This window comes from Neovison vison, chromosome 6 (genome assembly GCF_020171115.1).
Source record: "Neovison vison isolate M4711 chromosome 6, ASM_NN_V1, whole genome shotgun sequence".
Classification (NCBI taxonomy): domain Eukaryota; kingdom Metazoa; phylum Chordata; class Mammalia; order Carnivora; family Mustelidae; genus Neogale; species Neogale vison.
In genome coordinates this window covers 154533999-154557384 of record NC_058096.1, presented here as the reverse complement: position 1 = coordinate 154557384, position 23386 = coordinate 154533999, and the positions used below count along the sequence as shown (strand labels likewise).

The window sequence follows — 23386 nt, the reverse complement described above, 5'->3', positions numbered from 1 at the left end:
TTAGTTGGTTGAATTTGTTATTCAATAATACGCAACCGGGTTGCCTGGGTGGTGGTATTGGTTGAGAGTCCAACTCTTGGTTTTGGCTCATCCTGATCTTAAGGTCATGGGATTGAGTCCTCAGTCTGGAGTCCACTTGAGATCTCTCTCCCTCTTCCTCTGACCCTCCTCCCGCATGTGCTTTCTCTCTAAAATAAATAAATAAATTAAAATAAAACAAAACAAAATGCTAGGCACTTTGTGGCTCAGTCTGTTAAGCATATGCCTTTGGCTCAGGTCATGATCCCAGGGTCCTGGGATCGAGCCCTGTATCACACTCCCAGCTCAGTGGGGATCCTGCTTCTCCCTCTCCCTCTCTCCATGTTTGTGCCCCCTCTGTCTCTCTCTCATAAATAAATAAAATCTTTAAGAAAAAAAAATGCAACCATACTAGTTTGGTTGTTCATCTCCCTTGGGCTATTTATTCTGAAATATGGTGTCTTTTTCCCCTTCACTATGACAGAATTCAAGGAAGTGAGGATAATGGGTTCCAAATTAAATGTCATTTGAATGCTGTTCCAATTAATTGACTTTAAATTCTTTTCCATTAGAAAAATTATTTATACAAGGGGTTACCACCAAGGTAAAGGTATAAGGGGGAAAATATATAAGTATTTTCCCCCTTATACCTTACCTTTTCAGCTTTTAAATTTCAGTCTCGGCAAGCCTAATTATAAAGTTCTAATATATGTTTTTAGAGGTTTTTAGGACCAGCAGGTGGTCTTTACAACTTGAGATTCTGTTTCATTCCAAAATATTAGTGGGAACTTGCCTATAACTTATTTAAGCTAATTCTTTACTTTTAGTATGCATGTAGCAGTGGCCTTATCCACAGGCGCTTTAACCTAGTAGATGTATTTTATCTAGTAGATGCAATCTAATAGACGTATTTTTTAAAATGTGAAATCATATTTGAAAGGTACTTTTTCTCTGAAGCAAATTTTTTTTTTTTTAGTAGTTAGGATGATTACTCTTTATTTTTATTTTAAATTTATTATTATTATTTTTTTAAGTTAAGGAAGTGGTAAAACTATCTGCTTAAGGCACTGTTGATTGAAAAAAAGTCCTTAAGTCTGTGTATATGACTCTGGGACCACTTAACAATCTTCCATCTGTGTTGGTGCCTCAAGGCCTACTTTTAATTTACAAATGATAATGATGACACTTCATGCTAAGTACGAGGCCTGTGTCCTACTTACATCTTCTCATTTCATTCTCCAACAACCAGTGAGGTAGGTAGTAGTGAAATTTTAGAAGTGAAATTTAAAAAAAAAAAAAAAAAAGTAGAATTCCAGAGTGAGAGCCCCATGCCCCTTACCAGCCCACCCTGCTCATGAATGCTGGAGCTCAGATCTGAACCCAGGCCATTGACCTTTTTTTTTTTTTCCTTCCACAGTTTTTGTCCTGTGTGTCAGTTTTATTTTATTTTATTTTTTATTAACATATAAAGTATTATTTGTTTCAGGGGTGCAGGTCTGTGCTTCCATCAGTCTTACACAATTCACAGCACTCATCATAGCACATACCCTCCCCAATGTCCATCACCCAGTCACCCTACTCCTCCCACCCCTCTCCACTCCAGCAACCCTCAGTTTATTTCCTGAAATTAAATGTCTCTTATGGTTTGTCTTCCTCTCTGGTTTCATCTTGTTTCATTTTTCCCTCTCTTCCCCTATGATCCTCTGTCTTGTTTCTCAAATTCCTCATATCAGTGAGATCATATGATACTTATCGTTCTCTGATTGACTTATTCGCTTAGCCTAGTACCCTCTAGTTCCATCCACATCATTGCAGATGGCAAGATTTCATTTCTTTTGATGGCTGCATAGTATTCCGTTGTGTATATATACCACATCTTCTTTATCCATTCATCTGTTGTTGGACATCTAGGTTCTTTCTGTAGTTTGGCTGTTGTGCACATTGCTGCTATAAGCGTTTGGGTGCATGTGCCCCTTCATATCACTACTTTTGTTATCTTTGGGGTAAATTCCCAGTAGTGCGATTGCTGGGTCGTAGGGTAGCTCTATTTTCAGCTTTGTGAGGAACCTCTGTGCTGTTTTCCAGAGTGGTTGCACCAGCTTGCATTTCCACCAACAGTGTAGGAGGGTTCCCCTTTCTCCACATCCTCGCCAGTATCTGTCATTTCCTGACTTGTTAATTTTAGCCATTCTAACTGGTGTGAGGTGGTGTCTCTTTGTGATTTTTAATTTTATTTCCCTGATCAGGCCACTCCCCTCCCACAGCCTCTGGATAGCCCTTTGATTCTGCTGTAAGCTTCCTAGACTGGACCCTATCTTTCAGCTCCCTGCTTGATTTCCCTTATTGGACATATCCCTTCAGGTGTTTTCTCCCTCTTTTCAGTGGTGCTTTCCTTCATGCTCGTTTTAGCCAATAAGTACAGAGAATATGCATACATGTCTTCCTTGTACACTTGGGAAATTGCATGGATCTGAGGAAGTAAGTAGGAAAAACCAAGAGGTTGTAAATCCCAAGAAACCCCACTGCGTGTTAAATGTCTGGGCGGGGTCTGAGCCTCAGTACTTTGTCTCACCAGGGGCCACACTTTCTCTTCTTCCGCTTCACCCCATCTGTCAGGCAGGCACTGTTTGGGAGAGGGGACACAAGGGCTGATTCTCTGAAGTAAAGGGTACATCTTATTCCCAGAAAGAAAGTTACCCTTGATTCCAAATTTTTCACAGATGGTGCACTTGGTTTTTCTAGTCGCTCTCCCTGAAGTAAGTAAGTGGAGTAAAATCCTGCCCTGTTGTTCCTGATAATGTGTTGTTGTAAAATAGTAGCGGGGATGAGTGTATGACAGCGCAACACCATCTAAAAACACAGCCTGGAGTTTTTGCCAGGCTGCCTGTGGAAAGAGAGCCTTCTCGTTCCTAGCGATTGTAGTTTGTGGGCTGGTCTCGTTTTGTTTCTCCGGGAGCCTGATGACCTATGCAGTGTACCAAGAGTGATGCTTTTTTTGTTCCTATTTACCCTGAGAGGGGGCACTGGTGTGAATTAAACCATTGAGAGTGCCACAGTTAATGGGAAATTAAAGGTTTTTTCAACTCAGATTTACTGCTTGTGAATTCAGGTGACAGCCATTAAGTAATGATCATGAAGTTAGACATTCGCAGTGGAGTAATTTGGCTCCTGGGTGAGTTTTCTTGATTTATTACCATTTACAGTGACAGTGCTCCAGGCAAAGGCGTCTCTCTGCCATAGTTGTCTTCTCTGACTTCAAATGGGTCCTCATTCTCAGCATCTAGAACTGTTTTCTCCCCCTGCAGTCTTGCAATGCAGTGGCTGACCATAAAGACTCTCCAGTAAGTATTTAATTATATTTCAGACTCCCATCACCACTTTGATCCAGTTAAAAAAAAAAGGAGGAGTTTGCTCCCTGCTTATGATTTTGAACTAAATGACTTCTTAACATTTAAAAAATCAATACGCCCTTTATTGATCAAGTTTAAGTGATAGAAGGAAAGAAACTTTGGCCATGCAGTTTCCTACTGTGCTAAATGTGCTAAATGTTTTATGTGCACGATCTAATTTAATCTTCATGATGGCTTTTAAGGTTCAATATTATTTTTCCTTTTTTAAAGATTAGGTAATTGATGCTTAATAAGAAAGCTTAAATAACTCGACTGAAGTCAACACAGCTAGAGCCTGGTACAGCTGGGGGAGGGAACCTCAGCTGTAGATCTCAAAAGCCCAGTGAAAAAGCTGCCCTTTCTTGGGTTTGAAATAAGCCTCCCAAACAATCAAAATGTTTTTCAGTAGACTCTTAATGCTTAGGGAAATTCGTGGTCATTAAAGGATTAAAGAAATAGCTTCTTTCATCCTCCACACTCCAAGTGAAAACATTAAAGCAGAAAGTAGATGCCTGTTGTATTTCATTGTGATCAAGGTATATGCAATTCTTAGACGAAAAATTCTCCAAGTGCCTGTATATAAAGTTATTTAAAAGCAACACACTGCATTCCAGCTTTGTCTTCCTATTAATTATATCCAAGTTCAATCCAGAGAACTTTTACAAGCTCCTCTGATGTTGCAGGGCGATACAAAGTTCTGACTTCTATGCTACCTCCCACCCCACTCCCAACTCCGTGGCAGCTTGAAAATTACAGATCATTAACATTTAACAGCTTTTAGAGCTGTTGACTGTTACCCCGGGCCTGAGGCTAAGTCTGCTTTGAAGGTGCAGACTTGTCTGGGTTGATTTGTACTCTGCTGCCTGTCCTGGTATCCTACCCCAGTCCTGCTCAGGCTTCAGGTCATACACTCTCTGTGATGAGGTCAGCTCAAGCTCTTCCTCCTCCTTTGGCATTTTCTGGCTGTGTTGCCAAATTAACACCTTGCTCTGCACTTCCTTACTCTGTGTGTGTGTGTGTGTTTCTGTGTGTATCTTCTATCCCCAGCAATACTGTAAGCATCTGTGATAGAAGACTGTCTTGTACATCTTCTGTTTCTCCTGGAGACCACCCAGTAGATATTCTCAAGGGCACACAGCAGGTGTTCAGTAAATACGTGAACCCTGAAATTCAGAAGCTGGCCTGAGTTAACATAGCCTGTAACTGTCTTCTCTCAAGCTGGAGGGAAGGATAGGAACATTCAGAATGTAAATTGTATGTAGAATTGAACACATTTTGGATAAGTAATATGTTCACGTGGTTCAAAATGAAGGAATATAAAAAACCATTGGGGGGAAAAAGTCTCTCTTCCTGTCCCTCTTCTTTCATTCTCTGCTTCTCCACAAATAAGTAGCCACTTTTTTAGTTCTGTGGGTCTTCTTCTGGGGGATTTTTCTGTTTTAAACAAGTACCTGGGTGGTTCAGTCGGTTAGCCAACTGCCTTCATGATCTCAAGGTCCAGGATCAAGCCCCACATTGGGCACCCTGCTCAGTAGAGAGTCTGCTTCTCCCTCTCCTTCTGTCACTCTTCCCTGCTGGTGCTCTTTCTCTCTCTCTCTTGCAAATAAATAAATTTAAAAATCTTCAATAAAGAAGTAATTTTAAGTGAATAACAATAAAAAGACTCATTTTTCATATTTTGATGCAGAACTTTGCCTACTAGGTGACAGTTCTGGACCTTGCTTTTGTCACTTCTCCAGTGCAGAGATTTTTTTTTCCAGACCAACACTTTATCCTACACTGAAGGGTTACTGGGGTTATACATTCTTCTAAGATGAAATAAGAACACCACACTAACAAATGGGGATTAATTGGTGGGTAACTTAGGACTTCCAGTCACGCAGCAGACATTTAGTAAGAACCTAATAGATTAGGCAGTCCTGACGGGCCTGGTCTTGGGGATTCAAAGATGAGTTTGGAAAAATCTCTTAAGAAGGTAGCTGTACAATGGATATAATCTCCCCACAGGGGAACAGGAGCAGCAGGGAGGCTGTGGCAGACAGGGAGGGGATGCCCACATCAGGAAATGGACCTGAATCTTAAGGTTCTGCTGCTGTTTGCCAGCGTGAGAGTAAGAACATTCTAGAAAGAGGAGCTAATTTATGCACAGGCACAGATCTGTATGAGTCTGTGGCCTTTGGAGGGACTCAGTTGCCTCTCATGCCCAATAGAGTAGGGGAAGGGACACGGTCGCAAACGAGGTCAGAAGCATAGTTAATGGTTGTTGTCTCTTTTAAGTGCCTGGGGGACCTGGACACGTTGTGTTGCTGTACCTCCCCCCATTCCTCCATCCCTCTAAGTAGACGAAGGGGAAAGATGAAGAGAAGAGGTCCCAGATAAACAGAAGCCAAACCCTAGCTGTGTTCTGCAGGTCAGTTGCTGAGTTTTGACACCTGTTGCTTATTCTAGACGACTCCAAGTTCCCGAAGCCGCAGTCTCACTTTGCTCCCCCATGGAACGCCCAATCCTGCGTCTCCCTGTAGCCAGAGACACCTCGGCGCGGGGGCCCCCGGTGTTGTCACAATCACGCATCACAAGTCGCCTGCAGCTGCCCGAAGAGCCAAGAGTCAGTATCCTGGCCAGCTTCACGAAGTCAGAGAGGTAGGCTTTGCTCTCCTACTAGGTTGAGTGGTCCCTGGGCGCTGAGGGCCGCTACCGCTGGGCTGCCGACTTCCCTTCCCTCGTATCATCTTGATGATGAAGAGATGACCCCCAGCCTGCCTCCCAGCCACACAGCCATGATGGTGTTGCCTCCCGCTTATAGAGAAAATCGTTTTGTTTCTGTGTGAGGTGAGGTGAAGTGAGGCGATCGGGAAACCTGTGAGAGCTTAGAAAGCAGGGAAAGCCAGCCCACAGACACAGGGGTACAAGATGAAGTCAAGTCAAGGTCTCCATGCTCATGGCGGAGCCTAGACAGTACATGGTCAAGGGTGGCTGGGAAATAACTGAGGTTCTGAAACTCAGGATGTGTGAGACCTTTTTTCGGCCTTGCCTCACTCACGAGGTGCCTCCCTTGGTTTCCCTATCACAGACGACTCTCAGCAGAGTACTGGGTCTTGAAAGAGCACTGTCCTTCGAGTCGGAAGACTTATTTGGAAGCGAGTCTTGCAAAGCTTTGAACCTGAGTTTCTGCCTCTGTAGGATGGAAAGAACCCAGGCCTTCCCCTCCTCTCAAGGGAGATTTGAGGCTCATTGTGATTGTGCACTTGAAAGCCTTTCAGCTGTGAGTGCTTTATGAACCTATGGAGGACTATGCTTTGTTTTTACTTTTGACTCACTTGGGAGTCATCAGTTTGGGGATCCCACTTTCTTAGTGTTCATGTCATGGTTTGCCACTGCCCCCAGGAATGGACTAGATGAAATAAATGACCGTGGTCTTGGGTGCCTGACATGTGTGGAGACTTGTGGCCCTGTGGCCGGCCTGTGGGAAGACCAGCCCTTCCTCTGAGGGATTCAGCGGGGCGCTGGCTCGTGGTGAGGCGCAGGGTGGGCCTCCTAGCATAGGGTCTGATTGCTCAGTACGTCGCGCGTTTTCTTTTCTAAATGTCACAAGCTAAGTAGTGCTGGGTCTGCCCGCTGTCTTGGTCTGACTCTGGCCCAGGACAGAAAATCTGACCTCTTCTGAGCCAAATCCATAGATGCCTATGAAAGACTTATTTTTCCTGATGGATTTACACATGCCTGTACTCTGTCTTGCCTAATAAAGAGAAGATCCAGAGTCAAATGCTGCCTTTGATATAGTCACCCTGATTTTTTTTTTTTTTAATGATGTTTCATTCTGAGCGTACCTGTGACACACTGGATGATATGAGGAAAGGTTGTGCACTTGTATTTTTCAGTTTTCATAGCATCTTAAGAAAAACTGTATTAGAGAAACACTTCATACCCAAAGCAGAACAGAGAGTGGCGCCCTTCATGCAGCGCCAGCAGTGCTAACTTTCTGTTGTTCTCGTTCATGTTTTCCCTCTACCACCTTTTTTTTTCTTGTGCTGAAGTATTTCAAGGAAATCATAAATATTATATCATTTTTATCATTGCCAGTAAATGCTTTAATATTTATCTAACAAATAAGGACTTAAAAAAAAAAAACCCACCAACAACTTGACCACAACACCACCATAGTCGCTTTTATGTAAACCTCACTGTGGGTATTTTTGCGAGTATGTTAGAGATGAGAACCTTAAAAAAAAAAAAAAAAGAAAAGAAAATAGTTGAAAGTTCATGGTATTGTGCGAATTCTTTTGTGATAACCGTCTGATAGACTTACTCTTACAAGTGATGCTAGGAAGCCTGGAGTATGTGGGGGAAAAAGTGGGGGTGTTTGCATGGAATGAGCTGTGGCCTGAATAAAAGTTGAGGAACTCCGGGATCGAGTTCCGCATCAGGCTCCCAGCTCCATGGGGAGTCTGCTTCTCCCTCTGACCTTCACCTCGCTCATGCTCTTTCTCACTGTCTCTCTCTCCAATAAATAAATAAAATTAAAAAAAAAAAAGTTGAGGAACTTGGCTTGATTTTTAGTAGCACATGATGCAGTTTAATGCTCCAATCTTTTCTTCCTCCATTTTTACGAAGTTGTTTTTAAAAGAATAAAAGTATGTTCTTGAAGCATAGGCATGTAAAAATAATTATGTAGAGTATATAATGCAAGTACATATTGCACAAGAAGTCAAACGAAGAAAATCAGAATTACCCACAGTCCTATCTCCTTTCAGATAACCATTATTTAAGCTTTCAATGGATTTACTTTTGGGTTATTTTTTCTCTATGTTTCATGTGTAGATAAATAAAACTTACATAGTATGATTTACAGTTCATCAACAGTGACATGTATACTCCTTTTTTCTTTATCCTATTGTTTTCTCTCCATTTTCCACCCCTGAGGGGCAATTATTGAAATTTCCCGTGAAGTTTCGTTATATGAGAAATAGGTAAGATGCCTCCATAGTTATTTAGTGATTTGATTTTTGTATTCCTGGGTAATCATTTATTTCTTCAGGCTGTTGCTTTTGTCTGCTGATAATCTTTCTTGCTGAAATCTAATTTTAAGTGAGCTTGTTGAGACGTATATATCAACATTGGCAGTTGAGAGAGTTGTGGGGTGCTGAACACCTATGAGGGAAGAGTTAAAAGTTCTGATTCTCCAATATCCTGTCCAGCTTCCCTTCTGGTTAGAGAATGGTAGCTGTTTGATGACATCTCTGTCATTTTATGATGTGGACAGATCCACCTTGGGAACAATCAGAGACAATTTCACTCATACCAGGAAGTTCTGCAGTTTTAAAAGTATATTAATTTCAGAGTATAAAGGCCTTGGCTTTGGATTCCACTGTAATTCTCTATAAAGTAACTAGAGGAAAATGGAATAGCATTTTTAACCCAGCTGTATAGGGAAGATAAACTTAGGACCACTGAAGCAATGAAGAAAATTGTCATACATGAGATAGATGTGCCTGAGTATTTGAAGAGGAAAAAGAAAAAAAAAAAAAAAGAAAGAAAAATAGCCTGGCCAGAGGCAATAGAATAAATATTAAATGAAATTCCATAGCATGGGTGAAGTTAATGGGACAGTTTGAAAGACTAAATGGTTATCATCCAAAATATAAAGAATTGAGATCACAAAGGTCAGTACCCAAAATCCTCACTAGAAGTGGTCAGGAGAGATGAATATAGGGAATTTAAAACACAGGCATATCCCTGTTAGCAATTTAAGAAATGAAAATTAGGGCTACTTTGCCTATCAAATTATCAGAACTAATTATGGCCCATTATAGGTTTTGGTGTTAGGAAATACTGGTAGTGTTGCATATTGTCGTTTTGCTACAGCCTGGAGATCTGTAATAAGAATTAAACACAAAACAAAGCTGTTCATGGCCATTGACCCATAAATTCCCCACTGAGAACTATATTCTGAGGAACTAGTCCACGGAATTGGGGTGGAAGGAAGAAGTTAATTTGGGTGAAGTTATTCCTAATAATAAAGTAATAGGTCCAACACACAACATCATGGAAATGACAAAACAAACAATAATTCATATCAGATACTGAATTACCGGGTAGCAACTTAAGATAAAAGTCATGTGTAAGAGGGGCGCCTGGCTGGCTCAGTTGGTAGAGCACATAGATCTCATGAGTCATGAGTTCAAGCCCCACGTTGGGTGTGGAGCCTACTCAAAACAAAAAAAAAGAAAAAAGAAAAAAGAAAAAGAAGCAGTTTTGTGTAAGCATTATGACTACATGGACTTGTGTAGGAAATAAGAAAATCAGGATACAGAATAATATGTGCACATTGGACCCTATGACCCTTTTAATAAAGTCCAGAAATTGTTTAGAACTGGTGGTTCTGGAATTTTGGATTTTACTTGCAAACTAAAATGTACAAGTAGAATTTTGGGAGGGATATGATGCTGCAACTATTAAATTTTGACCAGCAAGGGCGTTTTTAAAGCATAGTGACAGTCTGTGGCTACTACCATCTCGGAAAAGCACGTTGAACGCCCCTTCCCCTGCCATCTCCAAGGCATGTAGTCTCTAAATAAAGAGCCATTCATTGCACTGAATAAATTTAGTTTTATGAAAACCATACTGAATTTCACCCACTACTAATATTTTATCTTGAATTGGAAGAGTATTACTCATCATGGATTGATTCTAGCCTATGAATCTGTGTTTTTTAAACCATTGATCACCACTGGCTTTTTTTTTTTTTCATCCAATCACCCTCTTACTCCTTGCTGTCCATTGAATAAAGGTTGTACTCTTGAGCACAGCAAACAAGGCCTTCCCTAGTCTGTCCATCTGTGTCCTGCTCTCAGCATGCCTGCTCATCCCCACTATGTACTTACCGTCTCCCTCCGTTGGGAGGTGTGTTGGCCTAGGAGAGCTTTCTGCCGTGAATGAAATACTCTGTACCTTGCGTTCTTGTCTAGGGCAGCCACCACTTACATGGGGCTAATGAGCTCTTGAAATGTGCTAGTCTGAACTGAGATGTACTCTGAATGTAAAAAGGCATACTAGATTTCCGAGTAGTGCCAGAAAGAGTAAAAAGTTTCATTAATACTATTTTAATACTCCTTGCTTGTAAAAATGGAAATATTTTCTAGGTTCAGTGAAATTGAAGATATTAAAATACATTTTACCGTGTCCTTTTTTTAAACTCTTTTAAATGGGCCTACCGGAAAATTTAAAATTATGTGCCTCCCGTTTGTGGCTTGCGTTGTATTTCTTAGATAGCCCTGCCTCTGTTGTGGGCTTGCTCTCCTCTATCTATCTGACAGGTACTGAGTGCCTACTACGTGCCAGACTGGATTTTTTGTTTATTTGAGAAAGAGAGCATGTGTGCATGAGCACAAGCTGTGAGTGGGGAGGGACAGAGGGACAAGCACACTCCCCGCTGACTGTGGATCCCCACAGTGGGGCTTGATCCCAGGACCTGGAGATCACAACCTGAGCCAAAGTCAGACACTTAATCGTCTGAGCCACTAGGCGCCCAGACTGGATTTTTATGCTAAAAGCCATGTCCTATTCATCTTGGCCTCTGCTTGCCCTGGCACAACTGCTGGGCATGTTGGTTGGACAAACCGACTTGAGGACCCATTTTCTAGCAGGTAGAATGGTTTAGAAACAGATGTGGAGGCCTTCTTGGATTGCTTGGTACCCATACACGGTGGATAGTGACCAGACGGTCGAGGGCTGAATCAGGTAGCCACAGAGCTTCTTCTGACAGTGAGGGCACTGAGGGGGGGTGCGTGGGTGGGTATTCCTGTCTGGGCGGCTACGGGGAAAGTGACGGTGGTGTGAGCCTCTGAATGCGCCACTGGAATTGTTTTATAAATAGGTTCTAAATAGTTTTAAAAATCAATTTGAGCCCTCAGCTGCTCAAGTATATGATGGCTGAAATTATGGCACTTCCTTACATTAACTTTAGTGACATGATAATGGGTTTTCACATGGCTTATGTTTATTTAAATGGGCACAAGTTCCACTCGTACAATGTGATTTTTATAAAATTCTTGTTTGCTCAGTGCTTGCTTTCTTTTTTAAAGATTTTGTTTATTTGACAGACAGAGATCACGAGCAGGCAGAGAGGCAGGCAGAGAGCGAGGAGGAAGCAGGCTGCCCACTGAGCAGAGAGCCCAATGCGGGTCTACGATCCCAGGACCCGAGCTGAAGGCAAAGGCTTTAACCCACTGAGCCATCCAGGTGCCCCTGCTAGGTGCTTTCTGAAAAAATACAACTCTAGTACATGTTCATACTAGGGCATGTGTTATATACATAGACATAGGCATACACCCATGAATTGAGCAGAAGAGTATAAAGTAGGGAAGTCAAGATGTTTCTTCTTTCCCTAAGTCATTACTGTTTCCTGAAAGTGAGCACTAAAGAAATGATTGGTGTGTCTGCAAACATGAGAGCCTGTATAGGTTTTTATGTACATGTATGGATTTGTGGGATGATGTGTGGTGTATATGGGTCTTATTTTAACTATTTTTTTCCTTGGATTAGAGTTGAAAATTCTCTAAAGAACATACCTACTAATGAACTTCTCTTAATCCAAATATGGTCAGAGGCTTGGACATACCAAATATTTGAGAAACAGAATAAACTTGGTAGAGCCCAGGTTCTTGTGCCTTTGACCAAACTGTTTTCATTCGTGACATTTGAGAGTTAAAAAAAAAAAACCAAAAAACCCCAAAACCAGTTAATTCCACTAGGAGACCATGTCTGGATTCTGTAGCTTGATGACTGAAAAGGTCATTCATGCTGTTGAATTGTAATGGGTGTGTGTGAGGCATAAATTAAGTTCTAATTAAGCTTTCAGTGGTAATTTATTGACATGTAGGAATTATCCTTCCCTTACACTACTGTTAGCTTGCTTCTAGGCACATACCCTTTTGAAGAGAGAGCTGTGTGTATTGCATTGGTTTACGCTGGGTAGGTAAACTGTATCAAGGCTGTGTCATTTAATATAGTTTTAAATAAACTTCCTGGAGTATAATATATTGCAGATGTGTTTATGCAGTTCCTGCTGTGTGAATATATGTTTCTCCATGTAATCGCATATTTATTTAATACACATACAAGGGAAGACCCTTTAATGAAAGCACCATCTTTATAAATGATACCGGCCCAGTGTTCTCTCCCTTCAGGGTGGTTTGGGTTGAGGCTGGTGCACGTGGATGTCATGAATACCTGGATAGAAACCTTGATTCGTGTATAGCCTTTGCTATCTAAGGAGCAACTGTCAAAGATCTCCCTAACGAATTTTTTTAGCTGATCAATTTCGAGGTAGCAGTCAGTGCTGGCGGCATTGAACGTGAGCAATCCTATCACCGGCGAAACTGCATTTAAGGGATAAAGTGCATTTATCCTTTGTGTGAGCAGAACAATTATTTGGAGAAAGAAAAGTCCTGAATTAATTCTTCTGTGCACTTTTTTGGATAAATGATGACAAGTAACCTGTGCGTGCATTTTTAGTAGCAATTTGCCATGTTTCAAGATAGGTTTTCTCCAGACTTTAGTTTTCAAAAATCGTAGTGTGGAGTTAATTGATAGCCGTTGTTTCCCAATGTTTTAAAAGCAGTAGAGTGTCATTTGAATAGAAATCCTATAGATCCTTACCATGTAAGAACAATGTTATGAGTACAGATTCACTTTGGAAGGTAAGCTGGGCATTGATGATGATGAAACACGTTGACTTGGAATAGGGGGAGGATTTACGACTACTGGGGCAACCTTTCATCAGGCTCCGTGTCTCTACCATTTGAAACAAATGTTTGGGTGGTCCATGAAATACTTTGGAGGTCCTCTGTTCAGAGTCACCAGATTTTGGCGGTAATAGCATTTCAGGTGAACAGTAATACAAGCAAAATGATGAGATAGTGTCCCCAGTCAACCTTCAACTTATCTCCCAATCTGCTGCTCTGGAAGAAGGATGGTCTGGTGTCTCAGCTGGCTGAGGTCTGGATACTCGCTGGAGTATCCAGTGAGTCAGTGGATACTCGCTGGAGTATCGACGAGGGGGGAGGCTGAACGCAGACTTAACCACAGAAGACCTAACTGCCTGGTCTCCCAGAAAGTTAGGAAAGTTCATCATTTTTTTTTCCTCACCATGAGCGTTTGCTTTGTTGAAAGCTAAATTTGGCCTAGCTGGTTGTAATGCAAATTCCACTTTTCTTTCAGTCAATTCTCCTTTTTTTGCACATGAGCTGATTCCTTTCAATAAATCTCTTAATACGGATCTTCTACTGGTTCTGTTTCTCAGGTTGAACCCTGTCTGCTATACCTCTTTGTCTTAACCTCCTTAGGCCTCAATTCCCATCTGTAAAATAGGGTCCACCCAATGTGGGGCTCTCGCTTGAGTCTCTTGTCAGACTCTTTTATTACTTTGGTACATTTGGGGATTAGGCATTTACTTATTTATTATCTGACATTTCTTGTCCCTCCATATAGAAGTGGTGGTGGTGGTGGTGATTGTTGTTTTTTCTTAACCTCTTTATTCCTCAGCCCTTAGGACAGCACCTAGCACATAGTAGGTGCTCAATAAAAATTCGAGTAAATGAATGATTTTCCATGAAGGGAATCCTAGACATTGGAAAACACTCCTCCACTGATTTGGTTAAAACCTTTTGCTGATGAGGGAATTTCTTGCTCTGTAGCATATTTTTGGGAGACTCACAGTTCCAGAGCAGGAGCAATGTGGATTTTGGCCCAGCTGTATTATGTACTTGTGGAGACGACTTTCCATTATGCCCCAGGCATGCTTGTGTAGTTCTTTTCTTAATCCTTGGTGCACTTTATGTCTACCTACATTATTAACAGATATCTTTGTTATAATTATTTTTCTTAATCTCCCCACTAATGTATAAACTCCTTCCTGAAAGACATGGATTGATTCATCAGCAATAGTGACAGTTATGTGGACGTTGATATTTTGTACTTATGGGGACCTTACTCTGTGCCCAGTACCAAAGCTCTGCTCTACTTGCATTATTTTCAGGTCAACCCTGTGAAGTAAATACTATTGTTGTTGTCTCTGTTTTACAGATGGGAAACTGAGGCAGAATGAGGGTAAGACAAAAAGAAGTGTAGCAGCCAGGGTTCAACCAGAGAAACAGAACCAGTAGGAGATCCATATTAAGATATTATTTGCAAGGAATTGGCTCATGGGCAAGTTTGGGTCCTCTCTTGGTAGGTTCAAGATCACAGGGCAGATGGGAACCCTTAGACACTGTCTGAAGTGAGGATCTCCACATAAAATTGCTACTGCTTCACAGAAGAAATCAGGCCCACCTTGATTTATGTAGGTAGTCTTTCTTACTGAAAGTCAACAGCTTATGGGTTTTAAGCACATCTGTAGAACACTTCACAGAAACGGTCAGATGAGGGTTTGATGGAAACCCTGGGTGCTATCGTCTTGCCAGTTTAAAAAAAGAGGGGTGAGGTTTGAGTGGTTCATGTGGGCCAGCTTCCCGAGTTTTGTGCCGTAGTACTTCGCCATCCTGGCCAAAGCTCTTTAGACCAGTAGTCAGCCTTGTCCTGCAGTCTGGCCATTGGAACTTGAGGTGGACTTAAGTGGGAACTCCAGAGTGAGATTCACCATGCTTTCAGGGCATGAATGAGAAGCACACAGGTGTCAAGAGGTAGAGAAACTAACTGCTGCCAACCGAGTATAAGCAGCTAAGTCACAAAATGGCGACCTCCCAGAGGTTCCCATGAGAGCTACTATGGCGTTAGGATTCTCCAGAGAAGTGGAACCACTGGGGCTGGGGGTGTGTGTAGATGTATGTGTATATGGATCCCTGAACAACATGGGTTTGAACTGCACGGGCCCACTTATATGTGGACTTTTTCAATAAACACAGTATAGTAGTAAACATTTTTATGATTTTAATAATAATTTCTCTCTAGTTTATTGTAAGAATATGGTATATAATATATAAAACGTACAAAATATGTGTTAATTGCCTATTGATAAGGCCTCTGGTCAACAGTAGTTTATTAGTAAAGTTTTGGGGAGTCAAAGTTATACATGGATTTTCTGCTGTGTAGGGGGTCAGCACCCCTCACCCCTGTGTTATTCAAAGGTTAGCTCTATGTACACAGAGTGAGAGCAGTTTGAGGAACTAGTTCATATGATTGTGGAGGCTGGCCAATCCAGGATCTAGAGGATGGGATGGCAGACTGGAGACGAAGGGAAGAGGCAGTGTTGCAGTTCAAGTGTGTAGGCCATCTCCTAGCAGAATGTCCTCTTGCTCGGAGGGGAGGGTGGGGTTAGTCTTTTTGTTCTAGTCAGGTCATCAGCTGGTTTGATGAGGCCCACTCACATTATGGAGGACGGTCTACTTTGTTCAAAGTCCACCAAAGACCCTCTAACAAAAACATCCAGAATAAAGTTTGTACAGATATCTGTGCACCATGGCTCAGCCAAGTGAACACAAAATTAATCATCATAAGCATCGTAGACTGTCACCCCCTTGTAGTCTTACTGTGTGTGTCTGTCCCCTGAGACCCCTGAGCCTGTTTCTGGAAAGCTAACAGAGTTTGACTACCACCAGTCATCCCATGCTTGGTTATTGTGCCCACTGTGGGCCCAGTGCTGGGTCTCTGATATGGGGGATGGAATGTAGCCCTGGCTGTTGGCCAGGGATTTGAGGGTCTAGGTGGTTGGTTAATATGAAGATTTTTCGGTACTAAAATAGTTAACGATGATAGGAATTCGCCAGAAGTAAGGCTAGTGGCAACCGGCTTTTCCTTCATATATACCTCTACCTTCTGGGCTCCAAAGCCACCAGGACCCCTGGGAGAGTCACGCTTGGATTCATCCTCTGGGTTGACTGAATGTATGCCTCACAAACTTTTCCGCTTGTGATTAGAATATTGCGGAACAAGATTATATGTATAGTGAGGGAAGCTCTGTCTATCTCTGCGTGTCTCCGGTTCACAGAAAATTCATGGTTCAGATACTAGTGAAGATTTGCGATCAAAAGGAAGCTAACTGGCAGATTATTTTATGTCACAGTAGTTCTGTGACATTAAAGACTTCAGCCTGTTTTCACTTCATGTGGCAATTTAATACAAGAAGGCTTTCTGTAAGTACTCTACAGCCTTGAGATAATAATACATTTTGGGTATTAAGTGAGTAGACAAAGGGGGAAGTTGGCCAGGTTCTTCCTTTGGTACTCAAGCTCCCCTCAGAACTTGTGTGTTTTGTGATCTTATTCTTGGTGATTTCTGTGGAGGATGTGGTTCTTTTCTTAGAGGCTCATGGTAGTAGAAGAAGTAAGGCACTGTGGTTACTCCCTTCTCCAACCCCTGTTAGGTATTTGCATATTTCAAAGTTGTAGGTTAATTACAGGAGTATCCTTAACTACCCACCCCCTTTTAAGAAACAATTCTTCCTAGTATTTTTTTTTTTTAAGATTTTATTTATTTGGGGGGGGTGGAAAGAGAGAGAGAGAGAGCGAGAGAGAGAGAGCAAGCATGAGCTTGTGGGGGAGGGGCACAGGGAGAGGGAGAGGCAGACTCAGGAGCCAGCAGACTTGGGGGTTGATCCGGATCTTGAGATCATGACCTAAGCCAAAGGCAAATGCTTGACGGAGCCACCCAGATGCCCTCCCAACCCCATTTTTTTTTAAAGATTTTATTTTATTTATTTAAAAATTTATTTATTTATTTGACAGAGAGAGATCACAAGTAGACAGAGAGGCAGGCAGAGAGAGAGAGAGAGAGAGAGAGGGAAGCAGGCTCCCTGCTGAGCAGAGAGCCCGATGCGGGACTCGATCCCAGGACCCCGAAATCATGACCTGAGCCGAAGGCAGCGGCTTAACCCACTGAGTCACCCAGGCGCCCCAAAGATTTTATTTTCAAGTAATCTCTACACCCAACGTAGGGCTTGAAACTCATGAGTCTGACATCAAGAGTCATGTGCTCTTCCAACTGAACCAGCTACCCACCTTCTCTAGCCACCTCTTTCCCGCCGCCCCCAACATGACCATGATCATTTTAGTTGCTTTGATCTGAATTTTCCCTCTGTCATTTATTTGAGGGGTTGGGGCAGGGGAATGGAATTTTTCAAGTGATGAAGTGTTCTATATCTTGATGGTGGTGATGATTACACAGCTAGATAAATTTATCAGTTACTGAAATATACTTAAATTGGGTTTTATTGTAGAGTCTCAATAAAGTTGATTTATAAATTAGTCTCATGTTAACAAAACTAAAACATATTACTGAAATCAGATTTACTTCAATCTCTGACATCATGGTTCAGGATCTACTCCTACATAGTCTAGGTTCTCTATATTTGTGCAGAATATAGAATTTTCCTATTTTACAGCCCCACAATTTAACTTTTTGTATATTACCTTCTTCAAAACTCATTAATTCAATTCTACCAGCTGTCAAGGGGGATTAGGTCTCTATGTGCTGATATTTGAACTACTCTTTTTAAAAATTTTTTTAATTGAGGTATAATTGACAATCATTTATTAGTTTCTTGGGTACAACATAATTTGATGTTTGTATATATTGTGACATGTGACATGCTTGTATGTTTTGTGACTTATTGTGACAATAAGTCTAGTTAAGAGATGACACCGTACATACCTATTGGGATGTTTCTTTTTCTTGTGATGAAGACTTTTAAGGTCTACTCTTTGAACAACTTTTAAATATACAGTACAGTATTTTTTTTAAGTTTATTTAACTAATCTATACACCCAATTTGGGACTTGAACCCATGGCCCTGAGATTAAGAGTCACATGCTTTTCTGCCTGAGCCAGCCAGGTGCCTGTGCAATACAGCACATTAACTATAGTTAACCAAGCTGTATAATACATCTCATGACTTCATTTATTTTATGACTGGAAATTTGGACCCTTTGACCCCCTTTACTCATTTCTCCTACTCCCCACCCCCTGCCTCTGGCAGTCACTAGTGTGTTTATCTATGAGCCTATTTTTTTTGTTTTGTTTTGTCTTTTAAAGATTCCACATATAGGTGAGATCATATAATACTTGTCTTTCTTTGTCTGACTATTTCATTGAGCATAATGCCCTTAGGGTCCATTCATGTTGTCACAAATGCCAAGATGTTATTCCTTTTTATGGCTGAATATTATTCCATTATATATTTATGATATTTATCTACTCGTCAATAGACGCTTAGGTGGTTGTTGTATCATGGCTATTGTAAATAATGTTGCAGTGAATCTGGGGATGCAGAAACCTTTTTGAGTTAGTAGTTTTGTTTTCTTTGGATAAATAGTGGAATTGCTAGATCATATGGTAGTTCTATTTTTAATTCTTTGGAGAAACTTCTATGGTGTTTTCCACAGTGGCTGCACCAGCTTACCTTCTCACTAAGAGCACAAAAGGTGTTCCTTTTCTCCACATCCTCTCTAATACACTTGTCTGCTTGATAATAATTATTCTAACATGTGTCAGATGATACCTCACTGTGGTTTCTGATTTGCATTTTCCTGATGGTGAGTGAGGTTTAACATGTTTTCATGTACCTGTTGGCTATATATATATATCTTCTTTGGAGAAATTCAGATCCTCTGCCTATTTTTTAATTGGATTTTTTAAATGATTGGGTTGTATGGGTCCTTTATATATTTTAGATATTAACCCCTAATCAGATATGTGATTTGCAGCTACTTTCTCCCATTCAGTAAGTTGCCTTTTCTTTTATTGCTGATGGTTTACTTTGCTGTCTAGAAGCTTTTTAGCTTGACATAGTCCCAGTAGTTTGTTTGCTTTTGGTGTCAGATTAAAAAATCATTGTCAAGACTGATGTCTAGGAGCTTATTAGCACCTTTGTTTTTCATCTAGGAATTTTATGGTGTCAGATCTTATGTTTAAGTCTAATACATTTTGAGTTAATTTTTCTTTATAGTTTAAGATAGTAGTCAAGTTTTATTCTTTATTGTTTTGGTCCATGCTGTCCCGTTTTCCCAGCACAATTTATTCAAGGGCCTGTCCTTTCCCCAGTATATATTCTTGGCGCCTTTGTTGTAAACTAATTGATCATATAGCTGTGAGTTTATTTCTGGGGCTCGGTATTCTCTTCCACTACCTATGTGTCTGTTTTTATGCCAATACCAGACAATTTTGATTGCTAGAGCTTTGTAATGTACTTTGAAATCAGGGAACACCGTTCTTCTAAAGATCACTTTGGCTGTACAAAATCTTTTGTGGTTCGATAGAAATTTTAGAACTATTTGGGCTATTTCTGTGAAAAATGCCATTGAAATCTTGAAAGGAATTGCATTGAAACTGTAGGTTGTTTGGGTGGTAGGGACATCTCAACAATACTTTTTTCTTCAATCATATGCATAGAATATCTTTCCATTTATTTGTGTCTTTTTTGGCTTATCAGTATCTTGTATTCTTTTTCTTTTTAAACACAGCCCTAGGGCCATCTTATCTATTTTGAAAAATTCATATGACATCTGCATGGAGCAGTTATGTATTATCCACTGAACATCTTAGCTGTAGGACGTGCCACTAAACAGCTCATCTATCCTGCTTCGTGTTCAACTTACCCATCCCCATACCTAATGCAACCAAATAAACATCTCCAAGTAGATATCACATCCATCTTCTACGAAGGGTTATTTATTTATTTCACTGTTCTTTGCTTCCCAGAGCTACTCTGTTTCCAAAATCTTCCCCTCCCTACTGGAGGATCTCCTGCTACATTGTAAGATTTTTGGAGAAGGGATTATTTATTATTCTCTATTTCATCCCTCAGAGTACCTATAGTAGTGTTCTGAACTTCACAGTATCTTAAAAAACTTTCCCATGAATTAGTGTAGCAATCTACTAACCAATCTTCTCTAATGACCACTTCTTCAATAATTTCCATATGATGCACTTCAATTTGAGCCGATGACTCCTGCATGGATAGAAACATTCTTCTAGAAAGGTCATAGCATATTCTGGGCACTGAATAACCAGAACTGGTGGAATTTGGGGTCTTAGTAGAGGAAAGGGAGTGCCTTCAGAAGAATGCCTCAGATGATGGCCCCTTAGAGTCTTTCCCCCTCCTTCTCAGGGTTTGCTCTCCCAATACAAAGTCCTACAGCAGCACGCAGCCTCGTGATAGATAAGGAGCTCTGCTCCTGGGCACAGACTGTAATCTAAGAGTGCCCCTTCCTTCCTCTGTGAATAATGGGCAGGGTTAAATGTTAACATATATTATGGAAGCCCTTTGTAAATGTAAAACCAACAAAGGTAAAGCATTATGACCCAACCTGTGAGAGGTAGGGAGGCATGGGTTTCTTGGAGATAGCAAGTAGATGGTATCTCATATAATAAGTTGGCTGAAGCTACCTCAGGAAGGCTGCGAGACAGCTGTGCCCTGGACCCAGCTGGAGGCCTGAACACTGAATAGCCCTGGAGAGCCCTAAATTCCATTTAATTTCCAGGATGTGTGATTCTAGCCCTAATCAAAACCATGCATCACGGGGCATCTGGCTGGTTCAGTTGGTAGAGCATATGACTGTTCATCTCGAGGGTTGCAGGTTCAAGCCCCACATCAGGCATAGAGCTTACTTTAAAAAGTAAGAAAGAAAAGTAAGAAAGCAAAACAAGAACACGAATCTCAGGGCCTTGCACATACCATTATTTGGGTCTTTCCAAGCCTTTTGTTTTTATTTTTAAAAAATTTTTATTGAAAAAAACCATTTATTTATTTATTTATTTTTGTTTTTAAAGATTTTATTTATTTATTTGACCGAGAGAGAGCACAAGTAGGTAGAGCAGCAGGCAGAGGGAGAGGGAGAAACAACCTCTTCCCTAAGCAAGGAGCCCGATGCAGGTCTCGATCCCAGACCCCAGCCAAAGGCAGACATATAACTGACTGAGCCACCCAGGTGCCCCATGGAAAAACGTTTTTTTATTGAAGTACAATTGACATAACATTAGTTTCGGGTGTCCAGTGTAATGACTCGGTATTTGTACGTATTGCAAAATTACCACCCTAGAAGTTCATTTAACATCTATCACCATATCTAGTAACATTTATTTTGTCCTTGTGATGGGAACTTTGCAGATGCCTTCTCTTACCTCCTTTCAGATAAGGATACACTTTATTAATGGTCATTGCTATGCTGTACATTACAACCCTATGACTTATTCATTAACTGGGGATTTGAACCCCTACATTTTCTCTAGTTCATTTAAAAAAAATATTTATTTATGTATTTGAGAGAGAGCATGCACAGAGCAGCATGGGGAGGGATGGAGGCAGAGGGGGAGGGAGAGAAGTAGACTCCCTGCTGAGCATGGACCAGAACAACCCTGAGATTGATGACCAGAATCGAAATCAAGACTCAGACACATGACCAACTGAGCCACCCAGGCGCCTCTCTCTAGTTCATTTTTAAAGTGTAACATCTTTTACTTCTACTTCTGTATTAGAGATTGAATGTCATAAATAGCCCTGAATATTTATTGTGTAACAAAACATCTCCAAACTTGACCGCTTTAAACTGTAGTCCTTTAGGTTGCTGAGAAATGGGCCATTTGGTCAGGGCATGTCAGAGTGACTTGTCTCTGAGGCCTCAGGTTGGTGCATGGGGGGTGGGGGGGGGGTGGTGTGGGGCAGGAAGGTCCGGGATAGCCAGGGCCCTTCCCTGTCTTCATGGGTCTTGGGGCCTCTCCACAGGGGTCTATAGCATGGTGCCTTCAGACTTCTGTGGTAGCTCACGGCCCCAAGATCAAGTGTTTTGAAGACAGGAAGTGGAAGTTGTCTGGAAATGGGTGCTTTGTTATTCCTGCCATATTTTTGGCTCACAGAACCTGCCTAGATTTAAGGGGTAGGGATAGAGATCCTACCCCTTAATTGGAGTAGTGACAAAAAAATTGCACCCATCTTTAATCTACCAAGTCAGCCAGTTGTGTGTCTTACATATATTAGTGGAGATAAAATGGCCCCATATCCCTTACGTGGTCCTTTGCTTGCAGGATTTGGATTCCTATTGGTTTCCTAAGGCTGCCACAAAAGGTACCACACATGGTGTGACTTAACTTGAATTTATTGTCTCACAAGTCTGCAGGCTCAGAGTTTGAAAGCAGAATATATGGCAAGACTGGCTCCTTCTGGAGGCTTGCGGGGAGGATATGCTTATTCCTGCCTTTGGTGACAGCTGGTGGTCCTTGGCCTTGCTTAGCTCACAGATGCATTTCTCCAGCATCTGACTCCTTCACATGACCTTCTCCCAGTGCGTCTGTGCCTCTGTCCTTCCTTTTATGAGGCCACTATTACTGGACTTAGGGGCCACCAAGTCCAAGATGACCTCATCATAACTCACTGCATCTGCGATGACCTTTGCCCCACTTACAAAAGAAGGCACCGGTCTGGGTCATCGGCTCAAAGATGCTACAGCTTTCTTTAAATCAAAGCTTGAAGTCACAGTGAAAAGGACACAGTAGGATTTCTTTCGGCTTATTCTTCCCTCCATTTACTTGCATTCTTTGCTTAATTACTCTCCCAGTGTAAGAATATAGAGTTCTAAAATAAGTCTATGAAGAAACATTGCTGTATTTTTATTTTCAGAGGAATTCTTTATGTAATATATTCCTTATTCCTTATATAGGAGCGATTCCAATGTAAAACATGTGATTTACACTAGTTGTCCAGTAGGGATGAAATAAGAATCGTAAAAATAAATAAAAACTGCAGCCCTGTATTTTGGGAGAACAAAAATACAACTTCCATCATTTGAGCACAGATTTTGGTCTCTAACATAAAAATAATTGTCCCGACATGCTACTATTGGGGAAATCTTTCTTTGCTTTTTCTTTCTTTCTTTCCTATTGTGTAACTGATCCAGCATGTCTCCAGAATAAACATCTACCAGGTTAATACTCAGGAAGTGAGAAGGGGAGGAAAGGATTTCTCACTGGCAAAGAAATTATCACAGTAAGGCATG

General features: G+C 41.2%; 1 protein-coding gene across 4 annotated transcripts in view; it reads left to right on the top strand.

Moving 5' to 3' along the window:
• Positions 1-23386, top strand: part of OSBPL10 (oxysterol binding protein like 10) — a 309890-nt gene that overhangs the window by 149441 nt on the left and 137063 nt on the right. For 2 of the 4 annotated variants that reach the window (XM_044252619.1, XM_044252618.1), the window contains exon 4: positions 5856-6047. The exons of the other annotated variants lie outside the window; for them this stretch is intronic. In XM_044252619.1, coding sequence (XP_044108554.1) covers positions 5856-6047 — 192 coding nt within the window. The remainder of the gene's footprint in view (positions 1-5855; positions 6048-23386) is intronic. 4 annotated transcript variants of the gene reach the window in all.